Genomic DNA, 21787 nt, shown 5'->3' on the forward strand with positions numbered 1-21787 from the left:
TCTCCCCGCCCCAACTGCAAAGGAGACCGCTGTCCCGACATCTAGTGCTACACTTTTGTCTGGTTTTGAAATTTATATAAATGGTATCATATGCTATGTACTCTTTTGCGTCTTCCTTCTTTTGCTTATTTGTAAAATTGTCCCATGTTTTTGTATGAAGCATAGTTTGTTCGCTTTTATTGTTATGTAGTATTCCATTTTAAGACCATCGACATTTACCCTTTCTGCTGTAATATGTATTTGACATTTCCAGCTTTTGGCTATTAAGACAATGCTGCTGTGTACCTTCTTGTACCTGTCTCTGCACACATGTAAACATTTTGTTGGTCCACTAACAAAATAATTAGTGGAATTGCTGGGTTCTGGTTGTGCCCCATTCACTTATATTGGTTTTCCAAATTATTTGCACCAGTTTACACTCTCACTAGAGTAAATGAGAGTTCCACTTGCTGCACATCCATGCCAACATGTTTTTGGAGAGGAAAAGGCGGAGTCGAGTTTATTGACATATAATTTATATACAGTAAAATTTGCTTTTTCTGTGTCCAGTTTTATAAGTTTTAACAAGTATGTACAGTTACGTGAAAACCACTGTAATGAAGATACTGATCATGGCCGTCACCGTTGGAAGCCCCTTTGTGTCACTTTGTAGTTGGACCCCAACAGCTCGCCCTCCACTCTGGTTCTGTAAGGTTGAGGTCTGCCGCATAACATCAATAATCCATTCATGAAAACCAGGCATTCTACTGGAAGCGCTAATCTGGAGCCTACTTTCCATCATTTTAAATTTAAAAAATTACAATGTGATAATAACCCAGCATATTCAGTCAGTTAAAGAAAACTTTTTTTCATGTTTGTTTATTTTTGAGAGAGAGCACAGGCAGGGGAGGAGCAGAGAGAGAGGAGAGAGAGAATCCCAAGCAGACGCCACTGTGTCAGCATGGAGCCCAGTGAGGGGCTCAATCCCACGAACTGAGATCACAACCTGAGCTGAAATCAAGAGTCGGACGCTCCACCAACTGAGCCGCCCAGGCGCCCCTGTTCAGCCATATTTTTAAAGCACACTAGATGCCTGTGTTTAGTGAAAGAAACTAGTGGGTTTTCAAAAAAATACAAAATGCTTAAAACATGGCTTCCTGATCAAGTAATGATCGCAGGTGAACAGGTGTTTTGTGAGTAGCAATGTGTCTTCCATTCTAGTCATTTTGTTCCCTTTGCCAGAATTTTAACACATTTTCACCTTTTACCTCTTAGGATGTAACACTTAGCAAAACCAAGGGCTCAGTGTGGAAGAGCTTATGGGAAACAACTTTAGTATGTGTGCCCAGTGGGAGAGAACAGCTCACACTGAGCAGGACGCAGCGATGCCCTCCCTCTTACCCTCAGTAACATCTGAGGCATCCATCTAATTTTTTACACTCAGTTCAGTTTTAAAAAGTCATCGGTTTTGTCACACCAGTTATATTGGTGATGAGACCTGTCCCCTCCCTCACAGTTTTATTGTTACGGATAAATACTCTTGAGTCCATACTTTTAAAAACATTGAATCATCAACACCAGATTTGTTTTAGTTTATTTCAGAACTTATTAGTTTTAGTTCCATTTTATTTTAAGAGTTTATTTGGAAGACCTGAGGGACACAATTAAAACACTTGGGAGCCCATCCTTAATTTGCTTTTTTAGAACAGAAGGAAATATACTGTAACGTTCCCGTGGTTTTCTGTTGGAGAGAAATTTTGTTTGCCAACAGGAAAATGCAATCCCACTAAAATTCTTGGGTCACAGATCAGAGACTTGGATCAGCAAAAAGAAACGAACTCTTGGAAGAATCCAGGTCCAGTATCATGGGCCAGTTTAAACTGCAATGTAGGCCCTGGCAGCCTGCCTCCCTTCTGTGTAAGGAGAGGGCGCTTCAGCAATATTTACTGCAGCTTCCTAACAAAAACTGAGTTTGTCTGGCATTACATGCAGCTGCTCAGCCCACTTGGGAAAACCTGAAAGGGGAAAATAAAACTGAGAGTGAAGTTGTGCCCTTAGAGATGTGTCCAGGGCCAATCTGTTCTTAGTTCTCTTAGTCCCATAGATGCACAGCTGTGGAGAGAATCCGGAAAACAAACAAACAGAAAAACAACAACAAACACAAAAGCCATTTACCTTTTTACCTTGGAGAGTGCTTTGGGGTTATTTTTCTTGCAGATTGAACTTCCCTATTGTGTTTTCCTTTGCGCGTGATCCTGGAGCACACTGTGGTGGAGGCAGGGGTATGCAGGCCCCGGCGCCCAGGGCAGGCTTTGCATGGAAGGAAGTGATTGGAAACTTTTTATAAAAATGTGAAGGCAAACAAGGCAGTCCCAGAGCAAATAGGATTGGCTGCTGGTTGCACTTTCTTACATGATTCTGATTTTCTTAGGAGATGGTTCACATTTCGCAGCTGTAACATGAACGTTGAGTAAGTTTAAGTTTGTGATGTGTCATGATCGATTATTAGTTGATCATTTTTATTCAGATATCCCAGATTTTTCTAATGAAAAGCCGAGAGCCCAGGGCTTAACAGAAATTTTATGACCTGTCTCAATCATCTTAAAATCTTTCCTACGTTAAAAAAACATCCTTTGGCTAATTTCTCTTGCTGGGCCTCAAGTTTGCTTGTGCCTGCACTGCTGGTTCGTACAGGGTGTTCTGTGCACGTTGACCCTCCCTTTGGGGACCTCCAAAACGTGGGCAGGAGGACCCCCAGAGGAATCGTAAAGTCATTCCCGGGAGTCATAGAACACAGCTGAGATTTGCAGGGCCACAGTTAGGTAAGAAATGATATATTGATAGGGGTCCATGCTATAGTTTTAGATCACGTGTTCACTTGAAAAGATAAAATATTAGAAATGAACACATTTCTAATTTCACACTGAGCTGTTGACGGTATAAAAGAAATAAAAAGTATCTATGTTAGTTCAGGGAAAATAACATTTCCAGTTTTGCTTATTTGCCATCCATTTAAAATTTCTTTACAAAAGCATTTAATTTCCTTAACAAAGGTGGTCTTTACAAATGTCATCTGGGTGCCTGGGTGGCTCATTCGGAGACTTCAGCTCGGGTCACGATCTCACAGTTCGTGGGTTCAAGCCCTGCATTGGGCTTTGTGCTGACAGCTCAGAGCCTGGAGCCTGTTTCAGATTCTGTGTCTCCCTCTCTCTCTGATCCTCCCCTACTCATGCTCTGTCTCTCTCTGTGGCTCACAAAAATAAGTAAAATATTAAAAAATGTTTTAAAAAAATGTCATCTGCTCATTGCAATACATAATTAAAAAAAACCTAGATGAGTACAAAGACTAAAATATCATGACCATTGCCACCATCCTAGGTCTAATCAATGTTAACGTGTTAGTGTTTATCCCTCCAAAATTGTCGGGAGGTGTTTTTTAAAAATCAAAATCATCAGGCTGTATCCCCTGGCCCAGGTGCGTATTGCATCCTATCTTGTGGGGTTGGTGGCCAGGAATTTTCTCCCTTACTTCTTTCATTAGTGTTTTTAATTGAAGGTTATGCTTGAGGGGTGCCTGGGTGGCTCAGTCGGTTAAGTGTCGACTTTGGCTCAGGTCATGATCTCATGGTTTGTGGGTTCGAGCCCTACATCGGGCTCTGTGCTGACAGCTCAGAGCCTGGAGCCTGCTTTGGATTCTGTGTCTCCCTCTCTCTCTGCCCCTTGCCCACTCACACTTTGTCTCTCTCTCTCAAAGATAAATAAACATTAAAAATATTTTTTAAAGTTATGTTTGAATATTGATATGTCCATGTTGTACACGAGTCAGAGGAATAAACTGAACGAAATAAGAAAGTCCTTCAGGCCACCTTCACTCCTACTTTGCTCTATGACCAGAGATAATTTCTGTAAAAGGACATCCCCCAGACACCTGTAGGTGCATTTACGTGCGGAAAGGTGTGCATCTATAATTTTTTAAAAAATAAGTAGGGCGTGTTGTGTGTATGTATACTGTTTTGTGATTTGCATTTCCACTTAATGATGTATTGAAAGGTTTTTCAATATTCTACTTAATTATATACCTATGAGGTCTGTATTCTATTTAGTTTCATTGTTTTACATTTATTTTTATTTACTTATTTATTTGTTTGTTTATTTATTTATTTATTTCTCAAGTAACTTAACATGCAGTGTCATCTTGACTTCAGATATTATATTCGATCTTAGCCAAAAGGCTGAGAAGCAATCGTCTTGACTTCAGGAGCACAACACAGTAATTCATCACGTACATGTAACACCCAGTGCTCATCCCAACAAGTGCCCTCCTCAGTGCCCATCGCCCGTTTACCCCACTCCCCACCCCCATTAACCCTCACAGTTTTCTGTGTGTAAGAGTCTGTTGTTTGCCTCCCTCTCTGTTTTTATCTTATTTTTCCTGTTCATTTGTTAAGTTTCTCAGATTCCACATACAAGTAAAGTCATATGATATGTCTTTTTCTGACTGGCTTATTTCACTTAGCATAATACCCTCCAGTTGCAAATGGTAAGATTTCATTCTTTTTTATCACCAAATAGTATTCCATTGTGTGTGTGTGTGTGTGTGTGTGTGTGTGTGTGTGGTGTATACATATATATGTATAACATATATATAATGTATAACACACACATACCACATCTTCTTAATCCATTCATCAGTTGATGGACATTTGGGCTCTTTCCATACTTTGGCTATTGTCAATAGCACTGCTATAAACATTGGGGTGCATGTGCCCCTTCGAATCAGCATTTTTGTATCCTTTGGATAAATTCCTAGTGGTGCAATTGCTGGGTTGTAGGGTAGTTCTATTTTTACAATTCTGACAGACCTCCATGCTGTTTTCCAGAGGGCCTGACCATTTGCATTCCCACCAACAGCGCAGTGGGATTCCCCTGTCTCTACATCCTTTCCATCATCTGTTGCTTGCTGAGTTGTTAATTTTAGCCATTCTGACCAGTGTGCGGTATCTCATGGTGGTTTTGATTTGTATTTCCCTGATGATGAACAATGTTGAGCATCTTTTCATGTATCTGTTTGCCATCTGAATGTCTTCTATTTCTTCACTGGACTGTTTTTTTGGGTGAGTTTGGTACATTCTTCATAGATTTCAGATACTAACCCTTTATCCAGTGTGTCATTTGCAAATGTCTTCATCCCATTCCATCCATTGCCTTTTATTTTTGTTGATTGTTTCCTTTGCTGTGCAGAAGCTTTTTATCTTCATGAGGTCCCAGTAGTTCATTTTTGCTTTTATTTACTTCCCTTGCCTTCAGAGATATGTCAGGTAAGAAGTTGCTTCGGCCAAGGTCAAAGAGGTTGCTGCCTGTTTCCCCCTGTAGGATTTAGATGGTCTCCTGTCTCACATTTAGGTCTTTCATCCATTTCAGATTTATTTTGTGTATGGTGTTAAGAAAGTGGTCCAGGTTCATTCTTCTGCATGTTACTGTCCAGTTCTTCCAGCACCATTAGCTAAAAAGACCTTCTTTTTTCCATTGGATATTTTTTCCTGCTTTGTCAAAGATTAGTTGGCCATATATTTGTGAGTCCATTTCTGGGTTCTCTCTTCCATTGATCTATGTGTCTGTTTTTGTGCCAATACCATATTTTCTCGATGACTACAGCTTTCTTATACAGGTTACAGTCTGGGATTGTGATGCTTCCAGCTTGGTTTTCTTTTTCAACATGACTTTGACTATTCAGGGCCTTTGTGGTTCCCTATAAATTTTAGGATTGTTTGTTCCAGCTCTGTGAAAAATTCTGGTGCTATTTTGATGGGGATTGCATTGAATGTGTAGATTGCCTCAGGTAGTATTGACATTTTACCAATATTCATTCTTCCAGTCTATGAGCATTTCTTTGTGTCTTCAGTTTTTTTTCGTAAGCTTTCTGTAGTTTTCAGCATATAGATCTTTTACCTCCTTGGTTAGGTTTATTTGTAGGTATTTTATGGTTTTTGATGCAACTGTAAATGGAATCGATTCCCTGATATCTCTTTCTGTTACTTCATTATTGGTGTATAGAAATGCAACTGATTTCTGTACATTGATTACATATCCTATGACTTTGCTGAATTCATGTGTCAGCTCCAGCAGTTTTTGGTAGGGTCTTTCAGGTTTTCCATGTCGAGTATCATGTCATGCTTAAAGAGTGAAAGCTTGACTTCTTTACCAATTTGGGTATCTTTTATTTTGTTATGTTTTCTGATTGCTGTGTTTTACATTAAAAAAAAGTTTTTGATGTTTATTTATTTTTGAGAGACTGAGACAGAGATTGTGTGTGTGAGCAAGGGAGGGGCAGAGGCAGAGGGAGACACAGAATAAGAAAGAGGCTCCAGGCTCTGAGCTGTCAGCACAGAGGCTGATGCAGGGCTGGAACCCACAAACTGTTAGCTCATGACCTGAGCCAAACTGAGCCACCCACATGCCCCCACATTTATTTTTAAAGAAATAAATGAATATATTCTTACAGCAAAAATTTGACAATAGAAATAAAGCAAAAGTCTTCCTTGAATTGCATGCTAGAGGTAATTTCTGTTACCAGTATGATGTACACTTTATTCTTCCTGGGTTTTAATTCTGATAGAGTTAGCTTCAGGAGTGAATCAGCAGCTCTGTACTCAGTGCTCATCAGGATAAATATTCTTAATCCCTTTCAGCTATTTCAACCATCCCCCACCCACCTCCTCTCCGGTGACCCTGTTTGTCGTCTGTAGTTAAGAGTCTGTTGTTGGTAGTCCTTCTGTTTTTCTGTTTTTCTTTAATATTTATCACACACATGCACACACATATACATATGTGATTTGGTGAGTGATTTTTAAATTATAACCTCAAATTTTCTGCAACTTTTTCTTAACTTAGCAGTATATCTTAAGAGATATTTCCTTTTTAATACATGGATATCTTAACTCTTCTATTGTATTCCATGGTATAGATAAACCATAGCTATGTAGCCATTTACTGTTGGTGAACATCTGCATTGTTTCTATTATCTGACAGTTATAAGCAATCTTAAATATTCCTGTTAATGCATCTTAGCGTGACTGTTCAAGTGTTCTCTAGTATGAGAAGAAAATTACTACAACTCAGTGGACGTGAAGGGCCAGAGCAACCCTGTGATTTATGCATACAGTTTCTTATTTACTGGTTAACTTACTGTGCGTTGTGCAGGTTACAGAACTGGTCTTATTTATTTTATTTACTTTTCTCATTCAGAATACTTTTCATTATGTTTCATTGTGTTAAAGTATAGTATGTTTGCAGCTATTTCAGTGCCTTATTTTAAAAGCTATCTTTTGCTAATGGTTCAAGAACTGTTATCTTTAGAATGAAATAATAATTCATTAAAAGGATCTATGAGATAAAAAAAATTACTGTTTGGTAGGGGCGTGCATTTTTTAATTTCAATGAGAACTGCCAGATATTCTTCAAAAATCTGGTACCACTCTGATCTCTTACTGTTGGTGATTTTCTATATACCATTACCAATCTGCGTGTTAGTAAGTCTAAAAATGTTTTGTTTTCTTAGATGATCTTGTTAACACATCAGTTAATTTGTCTTAATTGCTTTGGATTTCTGTTGCCCATTTTTATTTTGGGTTGTAGCTTTCTTTTGTTTACTGATTTGCAGGAGGTCCCTTTTTAAAAAGTAAATATCTGTTTTCTTTTTTATATGTTACTGATGTTTTCTCCCCTATTATTTATGATATATTTAATCACATTTAAGTATTTAATTTTTTAAATAGTCAAATTACTATTCTTTGTATCTTCTCTTTTTAAAAAAACATTTATTGGGGCCCTAGGGTGGCTCATTCGGTTGAGCGTCTGACTTTGGCTCAGGTCATGATCTCACGGTTCATGGGTTCGAGCCCCACATCTGGCTCTGTGCTAACAGCTAGCTTAGAGCCTGGAGCCTATTTCAGATTCTGTATCTCCCTCTCTCTCTGACCCTCCCCTGCTTGCGCTGTCTCTCAAAAATAAATAAAAAACATTAAAAAAAATTTAAATAATAAAATAAAAATAAAAAACATTTATTTATTGGAGAGATAGAGAGAGAGAGAACGAGCAAGTGCGAGAACGGGAGGGGCAGATAGAGAGGGAGAGAGAGAATCCCAAGCAGGCTCCGTGCTGACATGGAGCTCCAACTCACGTTCTGTGAGATCCTGACGAGCCTAAATCCAGAGTTGGACGTTTAACCTACTGAGTCACCCAGGAGCCACTGTTCTTTGTATCTTCGTGAATTTTGTTTTCTTGCATAACAGAAAGGCTTTTTGAACTCAAGGTTTATACAGGTTCTTTTATAATTAAATACTGGGAAAAATGATTAAATTCTGTTGTCCCTAAGACATTTCTAGAATTTTGTCTATTCACTCATTTGGAATGCTACCTGTGTCATAAGGTTAATTCTCGAACATATGTGGTTCTGTTTCTGAACTTGAGCTCATTTCTGGTCTAACTAATTTGTCTACTGCCAGTATCACTGTAAATGACCTTAGCTTTATAAAAATTCTGCTGTTGAACCAGGAGCATTCCTCCTCAGCAATATCTCGATCTTATATGGCCTTCAGTCTCAAGGTCTGTGGTTATCCGCCTGAAGGTCTTACACATTTCTTTTCTGTTGAGTCTTTTTTTTTTTTTTTTGTATGTTTGTTTATTTTTGAGAGAGAGAGAGAGACAGAGTGCTAGCCAGTGGGAGGGGCAGGGAGGAGAGGGAGATACAGAATCCGAAGCAGGCTCCAGGCTCTGAGCTGTCTGCACAGAGACCGATGCTGGGCTCTAACTTTTCAACTGCGAGATCATGCCTGAGTTGAAGTTGAACGCTTAACCAACTGAGCCACCCAGGCGCCTCTCTTTTGTATTGATTCTGGAAGATTTTATTGATTCTGGAAGATTTTATTATCTGTTTGTTGCTGTGGTGAGGGACTTTGTCATTATTTATTGCTCTTGAATAAGCAGGTTTCTGATTTTTTATATGTTACTCTTTTAGTCCTAGAGCTGAACCAAAATCTCTTCATTCTGATCGTGTGTCATTCAGTTCTCTTGATGTTCTAGAGCTGCTGTGTCTGATAGATATGTGAGCCACAGATGCAAACTACATATGTACTTAAAAATTTTCTGGTAGTCCTATTGAAAAAGTAAAACAGGGGCGCCTGGGTGGCTCAGTCAGTTAAGCGTTCGGCTTCGGCTCAGGTCATGATCTCACAGTTCGTGGGTTTGAGCCCCGTGTCGGGCTCTGTGCTGATCGCTAGCTCAGAGCCTGGAGCTGCTTCATATTCTGTGTCTTCCTCGCTCTCTGACCTTCCCTTGCTCGCTCTGTCTCTCATAAATAAAACATTTTTTAAAAATTAAAATAAAATAGAAACTTAAAAAAAAAAGAAAAAGTAAAACAGGTGAAGCTTATTTTAACAATACACTTTATGGGGTGCCTGGGTGGCTCAGTTGGTTGAGCATTCAGCTTTGGCTCAGGTCATGATCTTACGATCTGTAGGTTTGAGCTCCGCGTTGGGCTCTGTGCTGAGAGTTCAGAGCCAGGAGCCTGCTTCGAATTCTGTGTCTCCCTGTCTCTCTGCCCCTCTCCTGTCATGCTCTGTTTCTTAAAAATAAATAAACGTTAAAAAAATTTTTAAAAATACACTTTAATATGTCCAAAATATTATCATTTCAACATGTAATCAATATTTACACATCGGCAAACATTTTTTACTTTTGTATTAAATCTTCAGAATTGAGTATTTTATTTTACACTTGCAGCACGAAGCAGTTGGGATGAACCACATTTCACGTGCCCAGCACCCACAGTGGTTGCTGGCTACTCTGCTGGCCAGTGCACAGTCAGGTTGCTTGCAAAGAATGAAATTTTATTCTCTTTTGGGGAGAAGTGAGGGGAAGTCCTTTTTCTCCTTTGCCTTGAGGCTTCTGCTCAGAGCGCCAGTGGTTCAGTGGGGATGGCTGAACCATAGGGGCGTTCTTCTAATCTCTGACCTTTGTGGAGTTTTGCTTAGACGGACTTTAGAATCCAAAGAGGTTACTTTTCTTTTCTAGCTTGTAAGAATTCTTAATAGGTTTTAATTTTATTTTAAAATTTGGCCACATTATCTTTTCCTCCATCTTTTTACACTGAGTAACAAGCATACCTCATTTTATTGTGTTTTGCTTTATTGTACTTTGCAGATACTGCATTTATTTGTTTGTTTGTTTGTTTGTTTGTTTTAAGGTTTGTGACAACCTCGCATTGAGCAAGTCTCTCAGCACCATTTTCCAATCACATTTGCTCACTCTGTGTCTCTGTATCGCATTTTGGTAATTCTCACAATTCTTCAAACTTTTTCATTAATCTGTTTGTCATGGTGATATGTGATCCGTGATTACAGCCAGCAGAAAGCTCAGATGATTGCTAGCATTTTTTAATAATAAAGTAGTTTTTAATTAAGGTATGTGCATTTTTTTAGACCTAATGGTATTGTACACTTCATACACTACAGGATAGCATAAGCACAACTCTTATGTTGCAGTGGGAAACCAAAAGTTTCACTTTACCACAGTACTGTTCTCTTTATTCCAGTAGTCTGGAACCAAACCTGCAGTATCTCTGAGGAATGCCTGCCTGCAAATGAATAGATTTCTAAAAGGACAAACAATTCTTGCATTTCAGGGACAAAACTTTCACGATCATGGTGCATTCGTTCTTTTAACAAATTTTTCTGTAAGGTTTCATCTGCTTTGGTTTGATTGGGGCTGTCTACAAGCCTCTCTTCTCATGTCCCCGTCTTGTTTTAAATGCTGTCGTTGTGCAGTGTGTACGGCAGGGAGATTTCTCTGATACCTGAACTGTCACACGAGTTGTGTAAATAGGTCTCTTGTCGTGTACTTTGGAGCTGCTTGTGTCACATGGGACTTGCCTGTTCGAGGAGGGTTTGGCGGACTTACTTGTAAGCTTCAGGCTGGATCTGGTGTTCAGGGCTAGCGCTTGGACTCTGTTTTCCGTTCCTCTAAGGTTATGTGTTCATTCAGGCTTTTGTCTTTGGCCAATTTTGGTATTTTGTATCTTCCTAGATATTTTAGCATTTTGCTTAGGCTTTGAAATCTATTGGTATTAAAATTGTACATGAAGTTTTCTTATAATTTTGTAGATGTTTTGATATGTAAAGAAAATCTAGAAAGACCAAAGCTTAGAGGTGGTTATCTCTGGGAAGTGAAAGAAAGTGGATTATAGGAGTAGGGAATGATGCTCTTAAAAAATTTCTTATCCTTGGGCAATATGAGACTTTTCATGTACTGGACTTGTTTTACTTTAATAACTGAAAAGAGTGTTATTTCAAAGTGTTAAATACAAAAAAGTGTACAGTATCAGACAGAAGTGTGTACTTCCATCTTCCTAGTCCCAGCACTTCTCACCTGTGTGTTTTTCTCTCAAGCTGGCCTCTGGACTGTCTTCACACTGGGCGGCGTGGGCAGCAAAGCAGCTGCCGCTCCAGAACTTTCTTCCCCTCTGGCCAACCAGAGTCTCCTGCTTCTGCTGGTGCTGGCCAACCTGACCGATGCTGTGGATGCCCCGAACCCCTACCGACAGGCCATCATGTCCTTTAAGAACACGCAAGGTGTGTGCTGCTTTGTTCTCGGAATATTCTTTCTGCTGAGGTATCGCTTACCCGTGTTACGGTTTTATAGTTGTGGAGATGAGCATTTGTATGTTTTCATGTTGGTTAAAGATGAAAGAGACTTAAAGTTTTCTACCTGTAGTATCAGGAAGGTCAAATAAATCTTAGATAAGAGCTGGGGTTCTTTAGATCCACTTAAAGTTACTTTTATTTTATTTTTTTGGTCCAAGAATAACCAAGCCAGCCATGCACTTAATTTAGATCCCCCTGTCCCACCCATGAGGGATGGGGATTAACCCAGAAGACTCCATGTGATAGACTGTTAGAAGTTTTTCATTTAACGTTGGTATTCTAGTTAGAGTTTTATAAAACTAAAAATTAGAACTCAGTAAACTTTTTCTGCAAAGGGGCGGACCCCTCTGTAGGGTCATGTGGGGTCTGTTCCCACCTCTTAACTCTGCTGTGGTAGCACAGAAAGCGGGCATAGATAATAAGGAAGTGAGCATTGCTGGTTTGTTAAAACTGTATTTCCACAACAGGTGGTGGGTGTGCCTGTCGGCTCTAACTTGCCCTGTAGAGCACGGTAGATAGGTCCATGTTAACAGCGTAATCTCCAATCAAAAGATTATGCTCCATAAGGCAAATTAAGACAGTAGCTAGATGTACTGAACATTAGTGTAATTCCCATGGGTAAGAAGTGAAATTATTGGACAGGAACATTTTTAAAGCTTCTGACATACTTTGCCACGTTCCTTTCTGGAGTTCTAATACACATTCTTTTTTATTCTTTTATGTTTATTTATTTATTTTGAGAGAGAGGAAGAGTGGAGAGAGAGAATCCCAAGCAGGCTCCGTGCTGACAGCACGAAGCCTGACATGGTGCTCGATCTCATGAGCCTGTGAGATCACGACCTGAGCCGAAGTCAAGAGTCAGAGGCTTAACCAGCTGGGCCACGCAAGCTTCTCTAATGAACCGAGTGTGCCAGTTGGGTGTGCCTTTGCCAACTCTGGTATAACTGTTTGTAGGGGAAAATAATGATAGGTAATCTCTAACAATATGAGAGAGAAAAAATGAAAACTCATGTATCTGATAGTACTTTTCTGTTCCCATTACTATTCCATTGTGGTTTACTGGTAAAAAGCAACAACAACCCAAGTATGTATTTATTTGTTTGTTTGTTTATTTATTTTAATGCTTATTTATTTTTGAAACAGAGACAGAGTGTGAGCAAGGGAGGGGCAGAGAGAGAGGGAGACACAGAATCTGAAACAGGCTGCAGGCTCTGAGCTGTCAGCACAGAGCCCAATGCGAGGCTTGAACCCATGAACCTCGAGATCATGACCTGAGCCCAAGTCTTAACTGACTGAGCCACACAGGCGTCCCAAGAAAACAAGTTTTGCAAAGCAGATGAACATATTGGTTGGGGGCTTGGGGCAGCGGGGAGAAAAAAAGAGAGGGAAACAAACCATAAGAGACCCTTAAAGACAGAGAACAAACTGAGGGTTGATGGAGGAAGGTAGGTGGGGGATGGGCGAGATAGGTCCCCAGCATTAAGGAGGGCACTTGATGAGCTCTAGGTGTTATGTGTAAATGATGTAAATGTTATATGTAAATGATGAATCACAGAATCCTACTCATGAAATCAATATTGCACTGTATATTAACTAACTAGAACTTATTTTTTTATTAAAATATTTTTTAATTTTTTTTTATTTATTACTGAGACAGAGAGAAACAGAGCATGAGTGGGAGAGGGGCAGAGAGAGAGGGAGACCCAGAATCTGAAGCAGGCTCCAGGCTCTGAGCTGTCAGCACAGAGCCCAATGCAGGGCTCAAACTCATGAACCACAAGATTGTAACCTGAGCCGAAGTTGGCTGCTCAACTGACTAAGCCACCCAGGTGCCCCACTAACTAGAATTTAAATAAAAAATTGAAAAGGAAAAAAAAAACAAGCAGGTTTTGGAATCGGGAAGACCAAGTTCGTGCCACACTTCTGTCACTGCAGAGCTGTGAAGCTTCTCACAGCTCGCTTACCCTCCAGCCTCCCCGGCTTTGTCTTTCAAATGGGAATAATGTTACCTAATATTTGTATCAGCACATGCAAGGTAAGGTTTTAAGATGATTAGCTTAGTATTCACAACATACCTAGGTACTCAGTGTATGGTATATATTGTTACTTCTGATGCTGAGGCCAGAAGTTACTATTTAAGGTTGACCCTTTCTAGGGTAGCCATCTTTTTGGTGGACAGTTTGGTGCAGGGATTCTGAGCATTGACTTTAGGGTTAAACTGCCTTGGGTTCATATCCTAGTTTTTATTTATTTTTTAAAAATTTTTTAATTTTATTTATTCTGCGGGAAGAGGCAAGGGCAGAGAGAGAGGGAGATAGAGAATCCCATGCAGGCTCCACACCACCAGTGCAGAGCCCAACATGGGGCTCACACCCACGAGCCATGAGATCATGACCTGAGCTGAAATCAAGAGTCAGAAGCTTAACTGACTGAGCCACCCAAGTGCCCTCAGTTTTTAGTCTTTAAATACCAGTGTCTTTAATCTATAAAGCAGGGGTTATAATCTCTACTGCACAGGGTTTTTATAAAAATTAAATGAGTATTTATCATAGTACAGAGTCATTCTGTTATTGCTATAATTTTAAGAAGCAGGATAATGCAGTGAAGACCAGAGAGGGTGACTCGTGTTTTACTCGGGGCTGCTCTTGGGAAAGTTCATCTCTCCAAGCCTCTATTTCATCCTTTGTGAAGTTGGTCAGATTAGTGATGTGATCCTGGTATGCATGAGATAAGGGATAAACATGTAGATCTGTCAGTGTAAGAGCTAGTTCATAGCACTTGTTAGCTAGTAATATACAGATGTGACAGATACACATATCACACATGTATCATTTGTGGTCAGATAGAATACCGCTTGGCAAACAGGTTACTTTGCTTCCATTGTCAAGAGCAGAGCGTGTCCAAATCTTCCTCCATCACGTGTTCTGTAGATGGCGTAGTGATTTGCTGTCGGGTCCCACCCCGGCCAGCAGGGCGGTAAATCCTTGCGGTCTGTTCCTGAGGGAGGGAGAGAGAAATAGGGCAGGAAGGGGATGCCCAGAGAGTGAGGCAAGACAAGTGATTTCTGATCAAGCCCGTTTATTGAAAAAGAAATCAAACCTTTATAGGATTAGGGGGCGGGAAACTGGCCCAGGTTGGTTGCCAGGTAACAGAGTCAAATGATTATTAGAGAAAGGGAAACCGAAACTGAAACTCCAAACACATCATCAAAAAGAAGTGCCCAGACTTTTGTCCGCAATAATGGGCGGGGGAAGATTAGCGCTGCATAAACCCGAATGCGGTTTGATCTTTTGTTCATTTTGGCTTTTTTCGTCTGGCTCAGTATGACTGTCTCTGAATCTCGGACCAGGAAATGCACTCTCCTAGCCTCCAGATGTAAATCTTGTTTTTCTTGGTCTCTCCCTGGAGAGCAATATCTCCTTGCCTGAGGCCGCCAAAAAACGTGCAGCTCCCAACAATTTGCATACTCACAGAGGACCTGCAACGCTTCCTTTCACCATCCTTTGCAAAAATACGTCACAAAAAACAATGGTTTTTGTAACTGTCAAAAAATACACTGTTAGGATTGAAAAAATAACCTATAATCTAAATGTGGCAAGAAAAGTGAGGGCACTTTATACTAAAGTTGAAGACTTTTTTTAGAGATTCTCACAAGCGTATAGGTTAGAAAGGAGACTCTAAGAGGTATGGGACTGTGCTATCAAAAGTGTGTTGGCGCACCTCTCTGTTCCCTACAAGTGAAGCCTGTGGAGATTCTAAAGCAGTTCTTTTACAATTTTACTTTCATTTGTTTATTTTTTTGCTACTGGTTCTGTGTCAAAAAAACATCTTTGGTAGGGTGCCTGGGTAGCTCAGTGCGTTGAGGGTCCAACTTCGGCTCAGCTCTGATCTCACCATTTGTGAGTTCGAGCCCTTCATCGGGCTCTGTGCTGACAGCTCAGAGCCTGGAGCCTGCTTTGGGCTCTGTTTCTCCCTCTCTCTCTCTCTCTCTCTCTCTCTCTCTCTCTCTCTCTGAAATATAAATAAACATTTAAAAAAATCTTGGTTCTTTTCAAGATATTGAAGATACTAAAATAATGAGCTTGTTGTGCTGTCAGGTTCCAGTATTTTTATCCAATAAGATTATACTAAGTCAGTTACCTGTCTTTCCCTCCTTTTTGACTTGCTAACATTCTGGCTTCAGTGTCTAAGCGAGTACAGTTAATGGGAGGAAAGGGGCTCTGCTCTGTTAGTTTTGCAGTATTAGGAATTTTCCCACATGGCTGGGAATAATGGTTTTCACCATGCTAGTGATTCTAAGAAAAGATTTACAGGGGCGCCTGGGTGGTTCAGTCAGTTAGGCGTCTAACTCTTGGTTTCAGCTCAGGTCATGATCTCACGATTGGTGGATTTGGAGTCCCACGTAGGGCTCTGAGCTGAGAATGTGGAGCCTGCTTGGGATTCTCTCTTTCTCTCCCTCTCTCTCTCTCTCTCTCTCTCTCTCTCTCTCTCTCCCCCCTCATCTTCTCACATGTGCGCATGCTTGCTAATTCTCTCTCACAATAAATAAGTAAACTTGAAAAGAAAGATTTACAAAAAAAATTACATACATGTTCTGATAGTTGTCTGAGGCTCAGTATATTCTACTATAGAAGCTAATGCTGAGCACGCTGATGCTGGTAATACTTCACGACCAGCTGGGGGAGCCTCGCTGGTGGAGCGGAATGTACAACGCCTGATCCCAAGGCGTTCAAGTCCCATGTTGGGGGTACAGTTTACCTAATGAACAAATTTTTAAAACAGTTAAAAAATAAAAGTAGTTAAATTATATGTTGCTATCCTAGCTACTTTCTTCATAAATGGATTAGTGACATTGGTGAATACTTGAGCCATATTTATTCATTTGAAAAAAATTAGCTTGAAGTCCTTTTTTCTTTTTAAGCCCTTATAAGAGGATTTTCTGTTTTATGTAGAAACTTTTATATTCTTTGTTTCAGTATTCTTTATTTAGGACTGGTGGTCATTTAATTTTGGTAACAGAAAAGTTCAAATGTCACGGTCAATTGCATTTATTAAAGGGCCTCTGGCCTGGGCCCGTAGCTCAGTTTATTTAAGCTTATGTTCTTATGGCCAGTTTAATTTAGCAATATTAATGCAAACAGAGTAAGTGAAGTCAAAGTATGTGACTTAGTTAGTTTTTTAAATATTTGGCTTTTTAAAATATAAAATGTCACTCTGTTAAGTGGTTTGCACATATATTTATAATCATTCGAAGGCTGTGGTTTAGATAGTAGAGAAATAAACTGTCCCAGCCCCCCCCCTTTGGTGAGAACATTTCCCTACTATTCTCTTAGCAAATTTCAGTTATACAGTGGTGTTATCAGCTCTAGTCACCATACTTTAGTTCTTTAAATAAAATTTAAAATTGAAATAGAAACTTTGAACCTGAAATGCAGCAACATGCAGAATTAATGGGAATCAAATTGTCTACATTGCCAGGGCTTTTATCGTTTATATGAGGCACCGCCCAGAAATCACTAACACGATGCTTCAATAATGTGTTTCCCGTGTTCCAGATAGCAGTCCTTTTCCCTCGTCAATCCCACACGCCTTCCAGATCAACTTCAACAGTTTGTACACAGCTCTGTGTGAGCAGCAGACGTCTGACCAGGCGACGCTCCTCTTGTACACGCTGCTGCATCAGAACAGCAACGTCAGAACGTACATGTTGGCTCGCACTGACATGGAAAATCTTGTAAGTGTCACACCACCCACTGCCTCCTCCTTGTATTGTGTGATCTTCTGAAGAGCAGTTTCTTTTCCCAGGCGGGGCGGTGTGTTTGGCTCATTGCAGAGAGGATGCTTGGAGATTGGCGGGGAGCTGCCGGCATGCACAGGCAGGGGCCGGAGTTTTACTGGGCACGAGACAGAGCGCATGGCAGCGTGGGCACAGTGCCGGAGGCACAGCGCGACCAGCCTCCCTGCACCGCAGGCCGTTCGCAGCTGCCCACCGCCCGTGAGCCAGCCCCATCCGTCTTCCAAGAAGCACCGCCTCCCGTCCTCATGATATTTACGCCCAGGTGGTTCTTTCCAGTGCTAGGGTCCACCTACCAAGTTCACGTAGCTAGTCCTGTTTGCCGCAAGTTCCTGATAGACGCGGCTGAGATCCGTAAGGGTGGTGCTCCCGCTGGGTGTCCCACGTGTCCCGTCCCTCCCGCAGGCTTACGGTTGAGGTCTGCCTGAACTCAGTTCCCAGAGCATTAGAGTCGAAGGCGCCTGTGCCAGACAGCACTTAAATGCACTCTGTCCTTCACTGTGTGGCTGGGAAACTCCCGCAGGGAAGCACTAATTTCCATCTGTAACGAACATGTAAACAAAAATACTCCCATGAGTGGAAAAATAACCATCCCTCACCAAGGTGTTAATCTTCTATTTGAAATGCATCCTGTAGAGACACCTGTGGGCTGTTGGTACATTAATAAAATTGTGCACATTCCTCAAAGAGCCTGCAGCTTGCCGGTGGCAACAGGAATGTTCCCTCTGTACCAGTGTTTACAAGTTGATAGCAGGATCCACCAGGGATTTAGTGGCCATTTTTTCAGTGTTAAAGATAAAATACGGACTAATGTGGAGTATTAGAATTAGTTTGAAGAGTATTTTCTATGTCAAAGTGACAGTAAAGACCAAAAGCATGATGAACAAACTGCCCACCAGTTGTATGTGGAAAGCATAGTAAAATCGGATGTACGGTGTTCTGCTCATGTGAGTAAAAACTTGGAGAGAAGGCCTGTTTACTGGGTGGGAATAAGCAGAGACCATTCTGAGCCTGATGTATCCTAGGTGAGATGATGGCAATAAGCAGAAAGCCCATGACAGTATCTGTTCTAGAAAGTTCCACGGTAAGGATATTAGTACATAGGCATATGTAGGGAATAGTCATCTGTAGAAGATGACATACACCAGGAAAAACTTAAAAGGTTTGTTTTAGTTTTTTTTTTTGGAGTGAGGGTGGGGGGTTATATATTTACTTCTGTTTTTAATTTCTTGTATAGATTATTTTGATAATGTCTCAACTGATGTCCTTATCTGTCCTTTTGCCTTTGTTTTGTAACATTCATTGAGGCTATGATTAGAAAATGTGTTATTGGCAGGAAATTTACTGTACTGATCTGATTTTGTTGTTAACAATTCAGTTCTTTTATTCTACAATCTTTCCTATGAAGAAGATCGTGTTTGACACATTAGTATTTTTAAGAATACCTTAAAATACCCCAGGTACATATTCCTACTGGGCTGGAGGTATATCTCCCTGTGCTCAGTGTCACATGTTAGCCCAGACGGTCTCTGCAGACCCAGGCTTTATGTGGTGGCAGAGCTTCACGCAGGTGACCGTTTTCTTTACTGCTCTCTGAGCTGTCGACATGGAGAAAGTACGTTCAGTCATGAATGAGCTGGTTTGTGTGGTTTTCTTTTTCCTTTAAAGAAACCTATTAACTACGAAATTAAAACAGTATATAATAAAAGCATGAAGGTTGAAAACATTGGTCTTAAATAAAGTAATTGGAATAGTAAACTAAAAATTTTATTTGATAGGTTTTACCAATCCTTGAGATTCTGTATCATGTTGAAGAAAGAAATTCACACCATGTGTATATGGCCCTTATAATATTACTGATCCTTACAGAAGACGATGGCTTTAATAGATCCATTCACGAAGTGGTAAGTTCTCATTACTTAAGAGCGTCCGAGTTACAGAAGAGGCACGTCCCTCCCCATGTTTACTGCGGCTTTAGCGTTTCTCCCTTCTCTTCCTTCTGGTAGATGTTTCTGCAGGAACCTGACTCAGAAATGGTGTCTTTCTTCAGGTTTTGAAGTGCTTTCTTTATGAATGACTATTTTTAGCCTGCTAAAAATTCTCAAAATTGGGGCACGTGGGTGTCTCAGTCAGTTGGGCATCTGACTTTGGCTCAGGTCATGATCTGGTGGTTTGTGGGTTCCAGCCCCATGATGGGGTCTGAGCTAACAGCTCAGAGCATGGAGTCTGCTTCGGATTCTGTCTCTCCATCCCATGCCCCTCCCCCGCTCACACTCTTTCTCTCTCTCCCCCCCAAAATAAATAAACATTAAAAAAAAGTAAGGGATTCCTGGGTGGCTCAGTCAGTTAAGCGTCCGACTTCAGCTCGGGTCATTATCTCAGAGTTTGTGGGTTTGAGCCCTGTGTCAGGCTCTGAACTGACAGCCTGGAGCCTGGAGCCTGCTTCTGATTCTGTGTTTCCCACTCTCTGCCCCTCCCCTGCTTGTGCTTTGTCTGTGTGTCTGTCTCTCAAAAATAAATAAATATTAAAAAAATTTTTTTTTAATTCTCAAAATGGTTTTTTGGAGCACCTGGGTGGCTCAGTTGGCTGAGTGTCCGACTCTTGATTTCAGCTCAGGTCATGATCTCACGGTTCATGGTATCGAGCACCACATCAGGCTCTGCGCTGACAGCGTGTAGCCTGCCTGGGATTCTCTCCCTCCCTTTCTCTCTCTCTGCCCTTCTCAGTTTGTGCTCGCTCGCTCGCTCTCTCGCTCTCTCTCTCTCTCTCTCTCTCACTAAATACTCTTGAAACAGTTTTTTTAGTAATTGAGGTAAATGTGTTTACTTTTTTCCTCTATTTCATTTCCCCTTTTTAGTTGTGGCAGAAATTGTCAAACAGGTTTGCCTTTTACGTATACAGAGTAAGTGAAAAAAATAGGAAACAAAGAGAAGAAGACTGAGAAAGTAATTGTTTCATATTTTTTAAAACAATGTAACATAATTTAAGTCTTTAGTTTTGTTGGTGAGTTCCAATCCCAAACTGATTTTTATCTTCCTCTTTGGTATTTTCTTTGTGTCCAAGTAACACATGTACATAGGTTTTTGTTTGTTTTAATTTTATTTTACGTTCTATTTATTTTTGAGAGAGAGAGAGAGAGAGAGAGAGAGAGAGAGAGAGAGAGAGAGGGGCAGAGCACAAGTGGGGGAGGGGCAGAGAGAGGAGGAGACACAGATTCCGAAATAGGCAGCAGGCTCTGAAGCACAAACCGTGAGATTATGACCTGAGCTGAAGTCCAAGGCTTAACCTACTGAGCCATCCAGACGTCCATGTGCATTTTTTTTTAAAGATTATATTTTAAAATAATCTACACCCAACGTGAGGCTTGAACTCACAACCCTGAGATCAGGAGTCACATGCTCCACTGACTGAGCCGCCCAGGTCCCCCACTCATGTTTCCTTTTAAAAAACTGGGTTTTGGGGGGACACCTTGGTGGCTCAGTCTGTTAAACATCCAACTTTGGCTCAGGTCATGATCTCATACTTTGTGGGTTTGAGCCCCACATCAGGCTCTGCACCGATAGTACAGTCTGCTTCAGATCCTCTGTCTTCTTCTCTCTCTGCCCCTTGCATGCTCTCTCTCTCAAAAATAAACGTTTAAAAAAGTAAAAAAAATTTTTTTTTTATCTTACTACTGAGTTGTAAACTTTCTTTATATATTCTGAATCACATGGATTTTTTTGCAGTCTGTTAATGTAGTTCATTATACTGATTAAGTTTTGAGTATTAAATCAACCTTACATTCGCTGGGATAAACTGCACTTGGCCATAATATATTCTCTTTTTTCTTTTTTCTTTTCTTTTTTTTAACATATGCAATTATTTTCCATCATTTACAATACAGTAGTTACAATGACACTCCAAACAGAAAAGCAAAGTAAAAAATCAAAACCCCAACTTCTATTTCATGTAATTAGACTTATACAGCAATTAGAAGGTTAAGTAACAACTAGTTAATCACCTAATTTCACAGCTATCTGAAGTGGCAGTCGTTATATAGCAGCTTATCTATGATACATTCAATATAAATGATACAATTTATTACTTGCCCATAAGCTAAAACACAGCCTGCTTAATACCTTTCCTTAAATTCTACCTCTGTACTACAATATACTTGAGGTCCATGCAAAAAAGTAGCTACCTTTTATATAGGAAATGGATGATTAAGTCTTTGGTGTTGTAAAAGCAAGTTCATTTAAACATAACCACCCCCACCACCAAAAAAAGAAGAGGAAAAAAAAAGTAATGAAAATAATAAGGGAAAAACCCAAAACA

The 21787-nt window shown here is 40.4% G+C and overlaps 1 protein-coding gene across 2 annotated transcripts in view; it reads left to right on the forward strand.

Moving 5' to 3' along the window:
* Positions 1 to 21787, forward strand: part of DYM (dymeclin) — a 334407-nt gene that overhangs the window by 125104 nt on the left and 187516 nt on the right. For both annotated transcript variants that reach the window (XM_029923001.1, XM_029923002.1), the window contains exons 9-11: positions 11424 to 11606; positions 17234 to 17412; positions 19251 to 19376. In XM_029923001.1, coding sequence (XP_029778861.1) covers positions 11424 to 11606; positions 17234 to 17412; positions 19251 to 19376 — 488 coding nt within the window. The remainder of the gene's footprint in view (positions 1 to 11423; positions 11607 to 17233; positions 17413 to 19250; positions 19377 to 21787) is intronic.

This window comes from Suricata suricatta, chromosome 14 (assembly GCF_006229205.1).
Source record: "Suricata suricatta isolate VVHF042 chromosome 14, meerkat_22Aug2017_6uvM2_HiC, whole genome shotgun sequence".
NCBI classification, from domain to species: Eukaryota; Metazoa; Chordata; class Mammalia; order Carnivora; family Herpestidae; genus Suricata; species Suricata suricatta.